This window comes from Micropterus salmoides, unplaced genomic scaffold (assembly GCF_014851395.1).
Source record: "Micropterus salmoides isolate LMB-PRFRI ecotype aquatic unplaced genomic scaffold, ASM1485139v1 Ms_hic_scaffold_10, whole genome shotgun sequence".
Taxonomy (NCBI): Eukaryota; Metazoa; Chordata; class Actinopteri; order Centrarchiformes; family Centrarchidae; genus Micropterus; species Micropterus salmoides.
The window spans coordinates 4,113,058-4,132,505 of NW_024040041.1; the positions used below are offsets into that span (position 1 = coordinate 4,113,058).

At 42.6% G+C, this 19,448-nt stretch overlaps 1 protein-coding gene across 7 annotated transcripts in view; it reads left to right on the forward strand.

Moving 5' to 3' along the window:
* The window catches only part of LOC119882063 (deleted in malignant brain tumors 1 protein-like), a 227,202-nt gene that overhangs the window by 146,013 nt on the left and 61,741 nt on the right, over positions 1–19,448 (forward strand). For 6 of the 7 annotated variants that reach the window (XM_038692111.1, XM_038692081.1, XM_038692086.1 and 3 more), the window contains 2 exons: positions 1,677–1,973; positions 17,638–17,952. In XM_038692111.1, coding sequence (XP_038548039.1) covers positions 1,677–1,973; positions 17,638–17,952 — 612 coding nt within the window. Of the gene's footprint in view, positions 1–1,676; positions 1,974–2,779; positions 3,214–16,029; positions 16,345–16,833; positions 17,131–17,637; positions 17,953–19,448 lie in introns of those variants that run through there. The other variant, XM_038692117.1, reaches the window with a different exon arrangement.

A 19,448-nucleotide genomic window follows, 5' to 3' on the forward strand; every position in this document is an offset into this window, starting at 1 on the left:
ATAACACCTGAGCAGTGCCACAGACTGATGGACTCCATGCCACGCCACATTGCTGCAGTAATTCAGGCAAAAGGAGCCCCAACTAAGTATTGAGTACTGTACATGCTCATACTTTTCATGTTCATACTTTTCAGTTGGCCAACATTTCTAAAAATGCTTTTTTTGTATTGGTCTTATATATTGTAATATTCTAATTTTCGGAGATACTGAATTTGGGATTTTCATTAGTTGTCCGTTTTAATCATCACAATTAAATGAAATAAACATTTGAAATATATCAGTCTTTGTGTAATGAATGAATATAATACCCAAGTTTCACTTTTTGAATGGAATTACTGAAATTAATCAACTTTTTGATGATATTCTAATTATATGACACCTGTATTTCTTGTTACTTCTCTCTCAGTGCCAGCATGCCAGTCCCCCCTTCTCTCTCTGTCTCTCTCTCTGTAACATTAATTTAATTTCTATCTGTAAAAGAAATTCAATTTCAAATTTATTTATAAAATTGCTTGGTAACCAAAGCCAGGCAGTGTCTGACCTGCGCCCAACCCAGGTGTCTATGTGCATCAGTTTGCACCTGCCTGCAACAGTGTTTCTGTGCGGTGTGTCGTGTCTCTTAACTCTTTCTATTCATGCTTTCACTTTTATTTTCATTATTGTATTCTGGGATTTGAAGCATTTTCTCACAATGTACCTTTGTGATGCAGAATTCACAATGACCCCCACCCACAGAGAGATGGGATTTTAAAAACCAGCATGTGAAAGTTAAACAGTTGTGTAATTATTAAAACATAGAATGGAGGGTGGAGGCATATAGAACAAAACACATCCCTAACTTAACTAAATAGGTGCAAAAATTGTCTCTCTAAAAACAAAAGACCAAGTGGTCTGAAGTGCTACTCCTTCAGTCAGAATCTGTAAAAGGGAAGAGAAGCCACAATGGAAAGAGAGTCATGTACATGTTTATCATAATTACAATTATATCATATTTGCAATAATAGAATAATATTGTAAATTCTCAAATCTGTAAACCTTCTATGAGATACACAAGAAGGATTATGAGTTGGTCCTATTTTTACAGTGTGTGCATCACAAATTCATTCATTCAAGTTTCCCATTATACTGCTGTGGTGTATAACATATGCTTTTGACATTACAGTTTAACATAATGCTCTGCAGCTGGTGAGAGGAACAGTGAACCCTTATGAGGAAGTAATGATTGATGGGTGTACCAAGAGTGAACTCTCCTATAGAATTTGACCCCTGACCCAGAGCTGGAGAGAGACACAGTGGTAGGGGAAGTGGTGTCTAACAGATGGTTACACTTAGTCTACAGTACTGTGCCCTTATATGGTTTTTAGCAGAGACCTAAACATGTCCTATATAAGCTGTGTTCGATGTACAGAGAGACAGAGTGGTTATCGGGCTGGGTCACTCTCCAAGCTGCTGCAGAGCTTGTAATTGATGCTGAACTCCTTGATGTAATAAACTTTTATAATCAAGAACAGTGTCAAGCGGATTTCTTCTCAACACATCATCGCAGCATTATCGTTCGGACACCACACTGCCTTACAAGTACACACCTACGGGAAAAAGGCAGAAAAACAGCGTTAATACAGCCAGGATCATATATATAATACATTTAATACTTTATTGTTTTGTCATTTTTTCAGAGAGCCTCTCAAAGCCCAGCATCTCCATGAATCCTGCTGGTGAGGTTACCTGGGGTCAGAACATCAGCATCACTTGGTCGATCTTAATTCAGGTTAATTTAGACGGAACATTCCTCCTGCAGCAGACCTCAGGCTCATTCAGAAAGAACCAAACATCAAGTATCAACTCTGCTACCTTCATTATACCTAAAGTGAACTTTGATAACGAAGGATCGTACCAGTGTCAGTATCAGACAAGTGTTTCAAGACGAGACTTCAGCTCCCCTTTAAGTGACTCTGTCAGACTCTCTGTTACTGGTAAGGAAGTTAATACATTCCCTGAACTTGATGTTTTTTTCACAAAAAAATAGTTCAACATGTTGGGAAATAAGCTTTTTCATTTTCATGATGAGAGTTAGATGATAAGACTGATACTCATTTCATAGCTGTCATTTAATTATGAAGCCATCAGGTGAGAAAACGTTTCAGATAAAGTATTTTGAATAAATACTGTGCAGATGCAGCACTATATGAGCTTCTAACCACACCCTGCAGAATGCTTTTAGAATTGAAGAGCAGAATAACAAGTGGGAAATGTTGCTCAATACAGTAAATGAAACTGTAATGTAGGTGATGAAGTTCATCGAGTGTTTGATCTACTGTGAAAAGTGTTTTATATTTCTCACAGTGTGTATGGGTGATCCTTTGCCAAATTTGTCTTACAATAAAGATTTCTGTCATGACTAAATGACAAGCGAATGTTCTATCCAGCACTGATTTGTCTTCTGTGTTCTGAAACTAGGTGTTCTGATCAGACTAGCTGGGTCTGGCTCAACTCGGTGCTCTGGAAGAGTTGAAATGTATCACAACAACACCCTGGGGCACAGTCTGTGATGACAGCTGGGACTTAAATGATGCTGAGGTGGTGTGCAGGGAGCTGGGCTGTGGTGCAGCACTGAGTGCCACTGAGTTGACTCATTTTGGTCAAGGAACCGGTCAAATCTGGCTTGATAATGTGAACTGTTCAGGAAGTGAAAAGTCTCTGACTCAGTGTCAGCGTGGAGGATTTGGGACACACAACTGTGGACATGGTGAGGATGCTGGAGTGATCTGTTCAGGTGAGAAAGATTTTGTAATAATTTCTCTTATATGTAGCTATTCATAAGTAAAGCTGTAATACTACCAGTACTTCTACTAATACTAACAACAACAGTAGCCTAATTGGCAGTAAAACCTAATCAGGGACGTTTTGATGGAAACTTTCCTACACCTCACATTATAGTGACCCATACACATAAGCAGAAATGCACTACAAGAGAGACAAAAGGGAACAAAAATAAATAGAGGCTCTGTGAGGCTGTAATGCTCATCATGTCAAAACTGTTTCCAGTCCTTATTACAGATGTGGAGCTGTTTTACTGTTTGCATTTAATACGCTCCACTGATTCAAACTGAATTACAATAAATGAATATGATTCTCTCTCTCTCTCTCTCTCTCTCTCTGAGTGCATGCTGGGAGTTTGGTGGAGGAGAGCGTGCTCAGTGTGGCTGAGAGTTTGTGAGTAACTCCAAACTTCTTTTGTTTCCTCCCTAAGTGTTTACATTATGATTGTTTGATCATTGTTTGCGGTATTGTCACTGTAAGTTGTAGGGCGACCACATGAAAATTGGTGAAATTCGGGGGAGGGGTGGCTACCAGTGAACATTAACACATGTCAAAATCAAAACACAACGCTAAAAAATTAACAAGTGTTCATCTTTCTAAATTCTCCAACTCAAACACGGATATCTCATTCCGTGTTAAACATGAACAGGGACACTATATGGTAGGCTATATGCTAGCTCCGGTAACATGTAAAGTGTTTTGAGTGTGGAGATGTGGGCGACAAGCGGATCGCGTGTTCCCACAAACAGCATGCAGCGTGGCCCGCTGCGGCCGCTGCTGCAGATAACAGTTCCCCATTGCAATGCTAGTGCTGACAGCTCCGTGGTCCGGGCTGACGGTGACTGTGGTGATGGTGATAGCGGCTTAGTGGTTGGGGCTGACGGTGATGGTGGTGATGGAGGCTCCGCGGTCAGGGCTGACGGTGAAAGAGGCTTAGTGGTTTGGGCTGACGGTGTTGGTGGCCTCGAGGTTAAAGACAGTGCTGCAGGTGAGAAGGAGACTGAGGTCTGGACAGGGCAGAGAGAGGATGACCTGGGGAGGCCAGAGCAGGATGCAGAGTGTGTTGATAATCAATTTTTAATAAAAGAAGAACTAAATAATACTGGTACAGGAGAGTTTATTGCATTGTACTGAGTGGTGACTGGAATTGCTGAACTGACTTTATGTTAGATAGGACTGGAGAGGAACCACATATTCAGTCCTCCTCTGTTCTGTCTCATGTATTAAGAAAAACTGATTTGGTTGATGTGTGGAGGATGAAACACTCTTCAGATAGGCAGTACACTTGGATCAAAATATCAGATGGTAGAGTAAGTGCTGCGAGACTAGACAGGTTTTGTCTACCTGGTTCAGTTCCAGTAGTTTTTACAGACCATCATTTAGTCTTAATGGAGCTGATTCTTTCTCCCACTGGAAAACCAAAATCCATTTGGTGTTTTAATGTTAAATTATTACAAGATCTTAATTTCTGTGAAAATTTCAAATTGTTTTGGGCTTAATGGAGATCTCGGAAAGATGATTTTCTTTCCCTGGCTCAGTGATGGGAGGGAGGAAAAGCTCAAATTAGGGTGTTTTGTCAGGAATACACAGCCAGTGTCACAACAAACAGAGCTGTGCAGGAGTTAGAGGGCGAGATAAGAGACTTGTGCATTACGAACAGATAAGCAAAATAATGATCTTTTACGATCAAAAAAACAGGAGCTTAACACCTTCCTCCTTCCTGGACTATCATGGGACAGGACCTTCTGGACGTTTTTAAAGAGTGTTTTAAAAAGAGACACTTCCAGCATCCTGCAGGCGTGCAGTTCTTTCTCTGCTGCCCAAGAAGGAAGATTTAACTCTTTTAAAGAACTGGAGACCAGTAGATCTTTTATGCACGGACTGTAAGATTCTCTCTAAGGTCTTATCAAATAGATTGAAAACTGTTATTGACTTTTTAATTGGTGCAGATCAATCGTACTGTGTACTGGGCAGGTCCACATTTGATAATTTGTTTTTAATGAGATGGTTTTGATATTTGCAAAGTATATAACATCAATGTTGGTATCATATCTATTGACCAGGAGAAGGCTTTTGACCGTGTGGATCATGATTTTCTTTTTTCTACCTTACAGATTTTTGGTGTTGGGGAGGGTTTTCTGTCTTGGGCAAAGCTGTTGTACCGTGATGCTTGTTGTGTGGTGAAGTGGTGAAGGTAGGTTTAGTGTTCCAGTGCCAGTTAGGAGAGGGATCAGGCAAGGCTGCCCCATCTCAGGCCAGCTTTACAGCATTGCCATTGCGCCTCTCCTCTGCAAACTTAGGGGTCTCTCCCCTGCCAGAGCTGGCTCAGATGCCCCCTGTTGTTGTATCAGCATATGCTGATGATGTAAATGTATTTATTTGCAATCAGGGAGACATTCAAGAGCTAGAAGACACCCTGGCCTTGTATGGAAAAGCTTCTTCTGCCAAGGTGAACTGGGGGAAAAGTGAGGCTTGTTTAGTGGGGGAGTGGCGCGTGGGGAGCACTCCTGGTGTTCCTGGGAAACTTACATGGGGAAAAAGGGGTAAAAAAAGCTTTTCTAGGGAGTGAGGACTTTCAGAGGCAGAACTGGGAGGGAGTGCTGGAAAAGGTAGAAGCCAGGTTGTCTAAATGGAAATGGTTGCTACCTCACCTGTCCTATAGGGGAAGAGCTCTGATAGTGAATAACCTGGTCGCATCATCTCTGTTGCACAAGCTCATTGTGTTGGTGCCACCAGCAGGCCTGTTGAAAGAGGTGCAGCGGCTCCTGGTGAACTTCTTCTGGTCTGTTCAACACTGGCTGAGGGCGTCGATCTTGTATTTCCCTGTGGCAGAGGGAGGACAAGGACTTGCAGACATTCTGTCCAGAACTGCGGCCTTCCAACTGCAGATGGCACAGAGGCTGCTGTATGGCTGCAGTCGCTGCTGGTTAGCTCCACATCAGGTACTCCAGAGTGCTGAGTAGTATTGTGGAGGAAGTCTGGCAGTCCCTGTCTGAGCCACTGAGAGACTTTGCTAAGGATCATGCTGGCCAATGGAAGGATGACTGTATGTACATTTTTCCCTCTCTGAGCGTCTGTCCTGTTGCTGAGTAGTGGCGAGAGGAGAAAACTGATGTTTGTTTTAATCAATTTTTTATTTGGAAGACCAGGAAAAATTAAATGTTGGGTCAGGGCTGGACGGATATGGTGCGGAGCCTGAAAGGTCTGGTTGCAGCTCGTCTGAGAGTAGGACACGCTTTCTACACACTGCCTAGTAATCTGGAGCTTTTCAGGGCTCTGTGGGGGATCAGACATGTTTTATGTTCACTAGAGGAAGATGGTTCACTGGTTCTTAACATTTAACTTAGGCACGGGCAACTAATGTCTCCAATTAAACTGATTATTTTAGGCTGTAAATCCCCGCAGCTGAAACGCGTAGTTTCCTTTAGAAGGCAGGTCTTTATGGTTTTGAAAGATAACAATGAGGAACTAAATTTAATGTTGAAGTTTAGAGCGTACAACTTTGATTATATTTTTTATGCATCTTCAGAGAGAATGAAGTGCTTTGGCTGTGGAGTAGAGGGCCATATTGTCCATTCCTGAACACAGAAACGAAATGCTGAGGCTAATAACAGTGAGACTACATCAACAGGTTCAGAACATGAACATACACAGAATTCACAGGAAAGAAATATACAGGGTACACAAGAGGACAGTTCACAGAGTTCACAGGAGGGGAATACACAGAGTACACAACAGGCTGGGCATCAGGGGGCAGCTGGTTCTGTTGATGCTATTCCACGTTCAGATGTTGATGTTTCAGTGTTGTGAACAAACAGTGTGGATTTGTGCATTTTATATTAAATAATTTGGAAACTCAAAATTCGTCCTCTCTCTCTCTGAGATATGCAGTGAGGTAACGCTCGGTGCCTGACTGTTAAAATGACAAAAGAAACACTCACCAGAGACTAGCTTTCTCCTGAACAGCCTATTGGAACTCTTCGTAAGAGAGGTTAGGAAACCCTAAACTGCCCCCCCAAACGCGTAACCATGGCAACTGTCCTTGCTCTTTGTTTAATTAACTTACATCGAAGGATATTCTCCTCTTCATGCACAGGTGTGAGAAACTCCAGGACACCAGGGACAGCCCTGAACGCCTTTGTGTAAAAAAAAAGAGTACTTTCCTCAAAACTCAAAGCATTACCTTGTTTAATTAAATAATCTTTTAGTTACTTGATTACGTTTGCCTCCATTTGAGTAGTTATGTTACCATGTTGGTGTATTTGTTGTTGAAAAGAATCTAAATAAGTTCATTTTGCAGTGTTTTAATTTTCAGCAAGGATCCCTGACGTTTATTCATTCTATGTTGTAATCAATGCTTTGTTCACAACACTTTCTGACACTTCCTTTAGAAGTGATGATAAAGAAATGTCATCCTATACCCGATTAATTTTCCAGCTCGAATTTAATAATAAAATAACTAAATTGACTAAATAACTAAAGCTCCTGAGCAGAAGATTGTTTTAGGGTCAAACAAAGCTATCCTCATGTAACCCAAGCTCCCCCAAATGGACAAAAAAAGTATTACAGGCCATCGTCTGAAATGCCGTTTAATGTATAAATATCAAATTTATCTTGTCCATAATCTGATGCCATTCGTGTAGCTTGCCTATATTCTCTAAGAACGTGTAACAGCCAATATATCCAGAAAGCTAGTTAAGTTCCTCTCATCTGTGATTCCTATTAAATGCTAACCTTTAAAGGTCTAACTACTGAAAATTGTTGTCCTTTTTATCAAATGCTTTAAACTAAGAACGGTATACTCGTTTGATAATTAATAAGGTTTGATTGTGGGAAGATATTTGATTACAATACGCACAAATAGATTTTTTTTTGATCAGACATATTGGTAAAGTTAAAGAAAAGACAATCACTCCCTCAGGGGAACAAAGGACTGCCCTCTGGGAAACACGCCCCAACAGACAAAACAGCGACACACGCTCTTGTTCGTCCTCTGCTTGTTCTTGGCTCTCCAACTGCGCTTCGGCACGCGCCCAGCATGCCCCCTCTCCCGGCAACGCCCTAAGAACTTCGGCCCGGCGCAACGAAGCCTTTGTTCGTTTTCAAGCCACAGATGTGAAGCACCGCGACATCGATTTTTCCCTCGTTTCCAGCAACTTCACCTGCTTTTTCTTTTCTTTTCTTTTGTATGTTAAAAGTTATCAGACCGCTAAGTTACACTAAGTTTAATTCAAGACCAAGTTCTTTGTAAGCTTTATTCTTCGAGCGAACTTACACTGCTCCCACTGAGGTTGTACCCCACCCGCGTGGGCCCGCCAGCAGTAACAAAGGACTACCAAACCTCTGACCCGAGCCAGGGTTAGAAAGGCCCCACTGCGAGATTCTTCAGTAAGCCCTCCAGAGCAATTCCCTGAAAGAGAAAGTGACTGGCCGACGGCTTTAAGCTGTCCTAACCGAGAACGCACGGATCTTTGCCAGTGTGAGGCCGTTTAATGGCCACCCGGCTGGGAGAAACGACATTCAGTAAGACCAAAACCTGCATTCTGTGATTAGTGATGTTACATAACGTTAATTGTTAATAGATTATCTTTAAGTCTTAAAACTCATAGCTTGCGTTCATTAGCGGCCCATGTGAATCAAATTCTCCCACAATAGAACCCACATTCTCATTGTTTAGCCATTGTTATTTCTTTGATGTATATGTAACCGCATTTATAGTCACCTTAGTTAGTAAATAAATTTCACGAGAATTTATCCCTTCGATATGAGACTGACTGACTGATTTAAGATAATTGAGCGATTGTTAACTAACTGATCACTAGTGAATAATTGTATAATTATTAAAATGCTACCCAGAGGTCCAGAGACTCTGGGTTAATTAAAACTTCGGTGGTGCCCCTTGAAACGAGAGATTTATGGACTAATATTTTCTACATATTAAAATTCATAATTTGGTATTCATTCTCATAAATTTTTTAAAACATAGCAGACATGCAACATCGTTTTCTGGTGGTTTGGGAGCTGCTGTTTTGGGTTCTGCTGGGTCAGTTTCTGACGGCCTGGGAGTTTCTAGTCTAGATACAAGGGATTTGGGTGTTGCTCTGGTGCAGCGTTTTCAGGTTCTGCTACTAAAGATCCCGTAGTAAAGGTCATTGAGCAGTCACATACTGACAGAACTAACAGTGATGTAGTCAACACACAGACTAAAGCAGGGGAGGCAGAATGTTCTCTGGAGGAGGACAGTGAGATGCTATAAGACAAAGATTTCTCTAAAGATAATAAAAAAGGAAACCAAATGATGAGTGTCAGTCTGCTTGTAAAGTGAAGAAAGCTTCTCCTCAGAGTGAGTGTCAGCAATCACGTGAAAGTGAAGGTGAAGAGGAGAGTGATGTGGAGTCTCTGGCCTCCTCACAGACGTGGGTTCACAAGAGGAGCGGCTATTCTTTAATGAGTATTAAGAGTTTTCTGCAGGACACCAAGGGAGCCAGAAGTGTTTGTGTTGTTGGTTTTTCTGATCACTCACTTGTAACAGTTTCTGTCTTTATAAAGTGTGTAAAAAACAGTAGTGCTTATTGGCATTTAGCACGGCTTTATTGGAAGATAAACATTTTAAAGATCACACCAGAAAACACCAGAGCACAAAATCTGATTTTATTTCTTCACAACAATTGTGGGATTTTGGAAAAGTTCTGATAAGACAATTCTGTCAACAGTACACTCAGAATGTCACAAAAGCCTTGGTTAGTTCAGTTAAAGCTCTGGAGTCTGAGGTGAAGGAGCTCAGAAGCTGTGTTCCGACCAAAGAAACTTGACCCCAGAACTTGGAACCTTTGGAGGAACTCACTGCATTCCCACCAGAGGGACCAGGGTCTAAATGTAGTTCTGGGGTCTTCATTTTACCCCCTAAAAAGACCCTGCTCGGGGGGTTGTACTTTCCGAAAGTATCGGGTACTTTGGGGGGGTGGGGCTTGCCTTGCAGTGAATTTCTGAATGGGTGAGTAGAGGCTTTAACTGGAGAATGTCGGGTGTTTGTCTGCTGCTGCTCCTCTCTTTTCCACCATTGTTTGCAAACCAATAAATCACAGTCAGCAGTCAAATAGCATACATGTCTCGCCTGAGATCAATCGTCGGCATTAAATGTAAATAGCAGCAAGCCTGGGTGTGTTTACAGCAAACAGCTTATGGAGTTACTACTGGGTCCAGAGTTGTTGTTTTTAAGTTTTCATCAGTCAGGAAGTTTCTACACAGAGCTGAAGTCGGTCTTCTCCTCTTCAAAACCAGCTGATAACAGCAGGTAATAAAGCTAGTTAAAATCACGTTCCTCCGACGCTCAGGCGACACAGACGTGAGTGCTGCAGCTGATCTGGAGCTCTTGTCACTGGAAATGTTTTACTAACCTTCCAAACTGTTGCGATCTTATTTTTGGGTTGTTTTATCTGTGGTGGAGTTATTTTAAGAACTTGATGGTTTTATCCAGTGTGTTATCCACACATGTCTCGCAGATGTCCGCCTGAGATTGTATGTCGGCATTAAATTCATAGCTGGGGAAACAGCAGCCAGCGTTCAGCAGTGTGTTTACAGCGAGCAGCTGGTGGAGTTACGCTAAATCCTGGGTTAGAAGTTGCTGTTTTGAGTTTTCATCAGTCAGGAAGTTTCTACAAGGAGATGAAGTTAGTCTCCTGCCCTGTGTTTGAAACGGAAGGCAGTTGCCTCGCTGCCTTGATACCGTAACAGACAGCTGCCGTAGAAGGCATCACTTACGGCAACGTGTGACGCCAGTACGCCGTCTTGCGTCTCTTCTGGCTGTCAGAAGAGACGCTAGCCTTAGGATAAGCTAACTAGCTATAGAAAAGCCAAACGGCTAACAGACACCTCAGAAATCATACTGAACAAACTTGGTTGGTTACAGTCACGGGCTAATATCATAGTTCAATGTTTAGTTCTCGCTAGATTTTCAAAAAGCCGCGCTGCTTTATGGGTAATAGTCAGCATCAAGTCACCATCGGTGCTGCCTTCAAAACTGGCCGTTACTGGGGCAGCTTGAAGGCATCTCAGGAGACAGGAAGAGATTGTTCAAGCCGTTTCGAACAACACTCAATGCCTCGCTGTCCTGTTAGACACCTTCTGAGACAGCAGTTTAGCCCATTTCGAAGACAGCTCTCCTCTCCAAAACAAGCGGAACAGCTGATTACAGCAGGTAATTAAAGCTCGTTAAACATCCCGTTCCTCCGACGCAGGTGGACACAGACTTGTGCTGCCAGCTGATCTGTAGCTCTTGTTGGCTGGAAATGCTGTAATAACCTTCCAAAGTGTCGTGATTTTATTTTTGTGCTGTTTTCTCTGTACTGGAGTTATTTTAAGAAGTTTATGGCTTTATCCAATTTGGTATTAAATGTGTAACGAAATTTGTGTCCCCTCATTATACTCCCACACAAAAAAGCTGCTTTAATGGTGAAGCTAAGCCTATAGATTTTCATTATATTCCAGTCAAATCTGATGTTCATTTATAAATGTTGTTCATGGATAGTGGTTACAAATAGTGATGCCTGTGCATCGCTGTGTATAGCGCATTGGCCTAAAAAAGGTACTTTTGGTCGAAAAGAGCCTAGAGACTTAGTTGAAGCCACGGGAGACCAACGCCACACTCAGAGGCTTGAAGCTAAAACGTCTGTTTTAGCCAACCTGCTGGGTGTCTCAGCTCTTATTAGGTCCCGTTTCCAAAATGTAGCCCACATGGAGGTTGCATCAAACATTTTCTTTGGTCTGGAGCGTAAGAATGGACAGTTTAAAGGGTGACATTGGGCAGGTGCTGACTGATCATACAGCAATTCGTAAACATGCGGTCAGTTTTTACAGCAACCTGTTTAAATGTGAGCACAGAGAGGAGCATGCAGTGTCCCGGAGCTTCTACACTGGTCTTCCTCAGGTCGAGGAGCAGAGTAATGTAGAGTTGGAAGCAGCTCTTTCTTCTGATGAACTCTATACAGCTCTGCAGAGCATGCAGAGTGGGAAAGCTCCCTGAATAGATGGTCTATCTATTGACTTCTGTAAGTCTTTCTGGTCAGTGATGGGGGAGGATCTGCTGGCAGTACTGAGTGACAGTCTTGCCGGAGGGCGTCTGCCACCTGCAGTTTATCAAAAACTGGAGACCTCTGTCACTGCTCTGCTCCGATTATAAGCTCCTCGATTATAAGGTGTTGGAAACCAGGCTGAGCAAAGTAATGGAGAAAGTGATTCACTGTGATCAGACTTATTGTCTGGGGTTGATTTCTTACAGATCTGCAAGCTGTTTGGCCTCAAAGCTGGAATCATTTCTATTGATCAAGAAAAAGATTGATTGTGTTGAGCATGACTATTTACAGCTCACTTTGAGTGCTTTTGGTTTTGGTCCTGATTTTATTGATAAAAGTTAAGGTTTATACTGTGACATTCAGAGTGTGCTGAAAATTAATGGTGGTTTAAGTGTTCCTTTTCAAGTTTAAAGGAGAATTAGACAAGGTTGTGCCCTCTCTGGCATGTTATATTCTCTAGCATTTGAGCCTTTGTTGCATAAACTTAGATGTGATATTCAGGGATTGACCATTCCAGGTTATAAAGCACCTTTAAAACTGTCAGCCTATGCAGATGACCTAGTCATCCTAGTGGATAATCAGAAGGATATTAACATGTTGGTAAGGGATGTAGTTCAGTTTGGCACTTTATCCTCAGCCAAAGTTAACTGGGACAAAAGTGAAGCTCTCTGTATTGGAGGTGTACTGGAGAAACAGCTAAGCTTACCTGGGGGGTTCATTTAGAAGGTATTAAATATTTAGGGTTTTTCTGGGTGATCAGTCCTTTGGTTTGAAAAACTGGGAGAATGTTCTAGAAAAGGTGAAAGGTCATTTAACAAGGTGGAAATGGATTTTGATGAAAACGTCCTATAGAGGCAGAGTTCTTATCACTAATAATTTGGTTTCGTCCACTTTATGGCATCGCCTGTCATGTGTTGACCCCCCATCTGACCTGCTGTCAAAGATCCAGGCTCTCTTTGTTGACTTTTTTTGCACTGGGTACCTCAGAGTGTGCTATATTTGCCGACGGACGATTGAGGACAGGGCCTGATTCACCTCAGTAGCAGGGGGGCTACTTTCCGTTTCCAGTTCCTACAGAGGTTTCTGTGTGGTTCTACTGATTTGATGTGGAGGCCGTTGGCTTGCACTATCCTGGGTCAGTTAGGTGGACTTGGACTGAACAAATCTTTGATGGACTTAAAGCAGCCTAACATCAAAAAACTTCCTGTTTTCTATCGTGGACTGTTTAAGGTGTGGAACTTGCTGATAAAGAAGAGGCTGGGACACCACAGCTCACTTTACTGGTTGCATTTATGGGTCTCGTTTCAGTGCAGTCTGTCAGGTGGGGCCGACTCTTTTCAGGAGGTTCTGTCTCTCTAGGACATGTAATTCAGCTTACAGGAGCAAACTTAGACGATGCAGCTCCTCTTGCCTCCCACCTAGAGGTGAATTCGACTTGTGTTATTGCTCTGTTGCTTAGTAAATGGAAAGAAGCTCTCATAGGTAGTGAGTGTAGCCAGGTTCGACCTATAAAACCTGGTGAAGGTTGATGTGGAAGCCCAGTCAGCAGCAGTGCAGACCTCCTCCAAATGTGGACCCCGAAATAGAGCCCATGAAACGGCCATTCCTCTTGTAGAGTGTGCCACAAACCCTTGAAGGGGGATCAACCCTGACCTGCACATGCGAAGAGACTTGGTGCGATCTACGTAGCACCTACGGGCCCCCACAGGGCACAAATTATGAGGCCTCTCAGCTTCAGCTGTAAGGTGTGAGGGAGCACACACTAGCCAATCGTCCAGATAGTTGAACACCAAAAAGGCTCGGAGCCGCAGGGGAATAAGTGCAGCATCCATTCATTTGTGAATGTTCGTGGCGATAGGAACAGACCAAAAGGAAGGACAGTGTACTTGTAGGCCCTCCCTTGAAAAGCAAACCTGAGGAACGTCTTGTGATGTGGACTGATGGGAATCTGAAAATAGGCATCTCGAAGGTCCACTGTTATGAATCAATAACCTGCCTTTATGGCCTGAAACAGAGCCCCCAACTTGAGCATCAGAAAGGGGACTTTGAGATACCTGTTCAGCCTCTGCAAATCTAGAATCGGGCGCAGTCCCATTTCCTTTGGAGACAGAGGTCATATTGCACCTTCTATAGTAAGACAGAAATCTCGCTGGCCAGAATGGCAGAACGAGATTTGTCTCTTACCTTTGTCTCCAAAACCCCTCGGAACAGGTGGACCTTCAACTGCAGGCAGTATCTCTCAAACTCTAGAGTACTGTCCAACCAGTGGCAAGAGGTGCACTGACGCCAAGCCAGAAAATGGGCAGGGGAAAAAGCTGGCATCAGGGAATGCGCCCCGCCAGGAGCGCCGGTGGGGCCCAGAGGCCCCACAATCAATCAGTGTGCTCCCGAGACTGGAAACGCTGGCGGCCCCGAGCCTGTTGCTGGGGAGGCCCCTGCCTCACAGACCCTGAACTGCGGGAGGAATGCTGCTCCACAAAACGAGGCCGCTGGAGACCGCAACGCCTGTCCAAAGGTGCCCGAGCCACAGGCTGCGATGGCCCAGGCTGACAAATGGACTGTGTACGCAGCCTGACCTTCTGGGCCTCATCCAATGCAGCCTCTGCTGCAGGACCAAACACCTCACAGGGAGCTATGGTAGCCTCCAGAACTGCAGCTTGATCTGTATCTGCCAAACCCAACTGGCTCAGCCAAATATGCTGCCGGCCATAGTCAGCTGTTCCAAGGAGTTACCAAGAATCCTGACCTGAGAGCTAGCATCATGGATCACTGTGTCCACAACCTTAACCATCTCTGGCAGGAGGTCAACCGAGTTTTTGGACTCCAGGTCTCATATCAACCTCCAAGTACACTAGCAGCAGAGCATTAGTGTTCGCCAGTCTCGAGGCCATGGCTGTAGACTGATAGGCCTTCACCAACAACGCATCAGTAGCGCGGCACTTCTTATTTGGGTGACGAGCAACCTGACTCAGCCATCTGGGAATCATTACCACAGCCATCTCCTTCATCATAAGCTCACCACAGATCCACTTACAAAAGCAGAGTGTGAGTACACCTGCACACGTCGAGCACAAACTGCTCACAGCACACCACGGGGGTGCCAATGCAAGGCAGCCCAACTGTTGGCAAAAAAAAAAGGCAAGGTAAAACAACACAAACTGGTATAAGCTCTTAGTGACCGGGAGGATAGAAAGAGGGAGAGTGTGTGGGTGTGCGACGTTCATATACTGGGCAGTGGGTGACCCACAGATTTTGTTAATTTGGTATAATGCTCCTGATCCGGGGGTTATAGTCACGTGGTTACAGGTTCACCACTGACCTGCAGTGGAGGATTTCACATGGTATTGTGACTGTGAATGCTTTTGTATCTGTCATTAACTCTGATATTAACCACGATTGTCCAACTATCCGTGAGACTGTTTTTCATTGTTTCATGGAGTGTTCTTGACTTCTGCCACTGTTTGCAATTGGAATATATTTTTGGACTGTTTGGGGAGGTTTTTTCTAAACCTATTTTCATTGTGGGGTACAGGTATTCTCAAAAGAATAAAATTAAATGCCAAATTTTTTATTTTATTTTGGGGAGAGCAAAGATGGCTGTTTATATGAGCAGGAAAAACAGAATAGAGAAAGCTGTGGATGATGATGCTGTGCTCATGTTTGTAAAGATATTGAAAGTTTTTCCAGTATGTGGTGTGAATGTTCTTTGTTGGGTTGTAGATGATGAACTGCTCTTTGGAAGTGTGCTGAGATAATCTGGATTCTGTGAATTGTGTTTTACTGATTGTTATTTTTGTAGTTTTGTAACCTTTTAAATCTCCTAATAAATGTATTGTTAAATTTCAAATTTCTCTCTCTCTCTCTCAAATCAATTCAATCTAGCTTTATTGGCATGAATGTAAAACTACAAATAAATTACAATAGAACAATTCATTATATATAGGTGATTAATCACTATTAAAAAAAAGATTTAAAATAAAGTAAATAAAGCAGTAAAAGTGTGTGTGTGTGTGTGTGTGTGTGTGTGTGTGTGTGTGTGTGTGTGTGTGTGTGTGTGTGTGTGTGTGTGTGTAAAATAAAAGAAATCCATAAAACAGTAAACTCTCTCACTGATTTGTCTTCTGTGTTCTGAGACTAGGTGTTCCGATCAGACTAGCTGGGTCTGGGTCTACTCGGTGCTCCGGAAGAGTTGAAATCTATCACAACAACACCTGGGGAACAGTCTGTGATGACAGCTGGGACTTAAATGATGCTGAGGTGGTGTGCAGACAGTTGGACTGTGGTGCAGCACTGAGTGCCCCTCAGTCGGCCCGCTTTGGTGAAGGAACCGGTGAAATCTGGCTTGATGAGGTGGGCTGTTCAGGAGGTGAAAGGTCTCTGACTCACTGTCAGCATGCAGGATTTGGGACACACAACTGTGGACATGGTGAGGATGCTGGAGTGGTCTGTTCAGGTGAGAAAGATTTTTTTGTTATTTCTCTTATTTGCAGCTATTCATAAGTAAAGCAGTAATACTACCATTACTTCTACTAATACTAACAACAACAGTAGCCTAATTGGCAGTAAAACTTTGCCTTGTCTGAGACTGTATGTTACAAAAAACCCTTTGTTCATTTTTCAGAGCTTATTTCTCTTTAGCTGACTTTTTGCCCCCTCTGGTTTGGGGTGTGGGATTAAAAGAAAGGGGCACAGTGTTGTGATTCACTGTATAACAAATAAAGTTGTTTGGCTCCTGCTGCCTTCAGGAGCTATCTGTGAACCTTCTATTAGATACACAAGAAGGATTATGAATTGGTCCTATTTTTACAGTGCGTGCATCACAAATTCATTCATTCAAGTTGCCCATTATACTGCCTTACAAATGCTTATTGAAAAAATCCAAGCAGAGTCAAATATCTAAACAAATACATTTAATATTTTTATTGTTGTGTTATTTTTTCAGAGAGCCTCTCAAAGCCCAGCATCTCCATGAATCCTGCTGGTGAGGTTACCTGGGGTCAGGACGTCAGCATCACTTGTTCCATCTCAATACAGGTTAATTTAGACGGAACATTCCTCCTGCAGCAGACCTCAGGCTCATTCAGAAAGACCCAAACATCAAGTACCAACTCTGCTACCTTCATTATACCTAAAGTGAACTTTGATAACGAAGGATCGTACCAGTGTCAGTTTCAGAAAAATGTTTCAAGTCAAGATATCAGCTCCCCTTTAAGTGACCCTGTCAGAGTCTCTGTTACTGGTAAGGAAATTAATCTGTTTTATTCACTTGTAATAGTTCAACATATTGGGAAATAAACTCATTTATTTTCATGTTCATAGCTGTCCTTTAAATATGAATCCACAGCCAGCAGCTAGTCAGCGTAGCTTAGCATAAAGACTGGAAACCAGGAAACAGCAGTAACTTACTGAAGGCAACCAGAGGGGACCAAAAATCAACACGTTCTCACTCCCAACTCATTGCAAATTGGCACTTGGTCAAGGCCCTTCCGCGTCATTTATTGACCTTTAGGGCTCCGCGGTCAAGTTAGCAACGCTTAGCAACAATAAATATGTTAACGTCACTTATGTCAATTTACGTAATTTGCCTAAATAAAAATATTTAATGTTGACTTTTTCTTTCACACGGGACACGAACCTCGGTCTCCTGGTAAGCAGTAAAAGTGTGTGTTTCAAAAATAAAAATGAAATAAATCAATATAATTGTAAACTCTCTCTCACTGATTTGTCTTCTGTGTTCTGAGACTAGGTGTTCCAATCAGACTAACTGGGTCCGGGTCTACTCAGTGCTCTGGAAGAGTTGAAATCTATCACAACAACACCTGGGGAACAGTCTGTGATGACAGCTGGGACTTAAATGATGCTGAGGTGGTGTGCAGGGAGCTGGACTGTGGTGCAGCACTGAGTGCCCCTCAGTCGGCCCATTTTGGTCAAGGAACTGGTCAAATCTGGCTTGATGAGGTGGCCTGTTCAGGAAGTGAAAGGTCTCTGACTCAGTGTCAGCATGGAGGATTTGGGAAACACAACTGTGGACATGGTGAGGATGCTGGCGTGGTCTGTTCAGGTGAGCAATATTTTGTAAATATGTCTCTTATATGTAGCTATTCATAAGTAAAGCAGTAATACTACCATTACTTCTACTAATAATAACAACAACAGTAGCCTAATTGGCAGTAAAACTTTGCCTTGTCTGAGACTGTATGTTACAAAAAACCCTTTGTTCATTTTTCAGAGCTTATTTCTCTTTTGCTGACTTTTTGCCCCCTCTGGTTTGGGGTGTGGGATTAAAAGAAAGGGGCACAGTGTTGTGATTCACTGTATAACAAATAAAGTTGTTTGGGTCCTGCTGCCTTCAGGACATTTAGGAATCAGTGACGTTTTGATGTAAACGTTCCTACACCTCACATTATAGTGACCCATACACATCAGCAGAAATGCACTACAAGAGAGACAAAAGGGAACATAAATAAATAGAGGCTCTGTGAGGCTGTAATGCTCATCATACAGAGAAACAAACTGTCTGATAAAGTGAAGTCACTTGGTTTATCAGGAAAAATCAGGAAGTCTGACCTGATGAAGTTCACAAATACACCACATTGCATGGTGGAGACATATCAGTCTGAACCACACGTCAACCTGCTGATAATGCTGGAGGGAATGTCAGGCTGTCAGGTTATCCTCTGGGAACCACGACTGTCAAAACTGTTTCCAGTCCTTGTTGCAGATGTGGAGCTGTTTTACTGTTTGCATTTAATCTGCTCTATTGAATTAAACCTAATTACATTAAATTAATGTTTCTTGTTACTTCTCTCTCTATGCCAGCATGCCAGTTCACCTTGTCTCTCTCTCTCTCTGTAACATTAATTTAATTTCCATCTGTAACAGAGATGCTTGGTCACCAAAGCCAGGCAGTGTCTGACCTGCGCCCAACCCAGGTGTCAATATGCATCAGTTTGCACCTGCCTGCAACAGTGTTTCTGTGCGGTGTGTCGTGTGTCTTAACTCTTTCTATTCATGCTTTCATTTTTATTTTCATTATTGTATTCTGGGATTTGAAGCTAATGTAACTTGTGATGCAGAATTCACAATGACCCCCACCCACAGAGAGATGGGATTTTAAAAACCAGCATGTGAAAGTGAAACAGTTGTGTAATTATTAAAACGTAGAATGGAGGCACATAGAACATAACACATCCCTCTTACAGTAACTTAGCTTGATAGGTACAAAAATTGTCTCTCTCTAAAAACAAAAGACCATGTGGTCTGAAGTGCTACTCCTTCAGTCAGAATCTGTAAATAGGAACAAAGCCAGAATGGAAAGAGAGTCATGTACATATTTATCATAATTACAATTATATCATATTTACAGTAATAGAATAATATTGTAAATTCTCAAATCTGTAAACCTTCTAGATAAACAAGAAGGATTATGAATTGGTCCTATTTTTATAGTGTGTGCATCACAAATTCATTCATTCAAGTTTCCCATTATACTGCCTTACAAGTACACACCCAGAGTTTTTCCTGCATAGAGAAATTTTTGGCGCCCCCCAAAGAGGT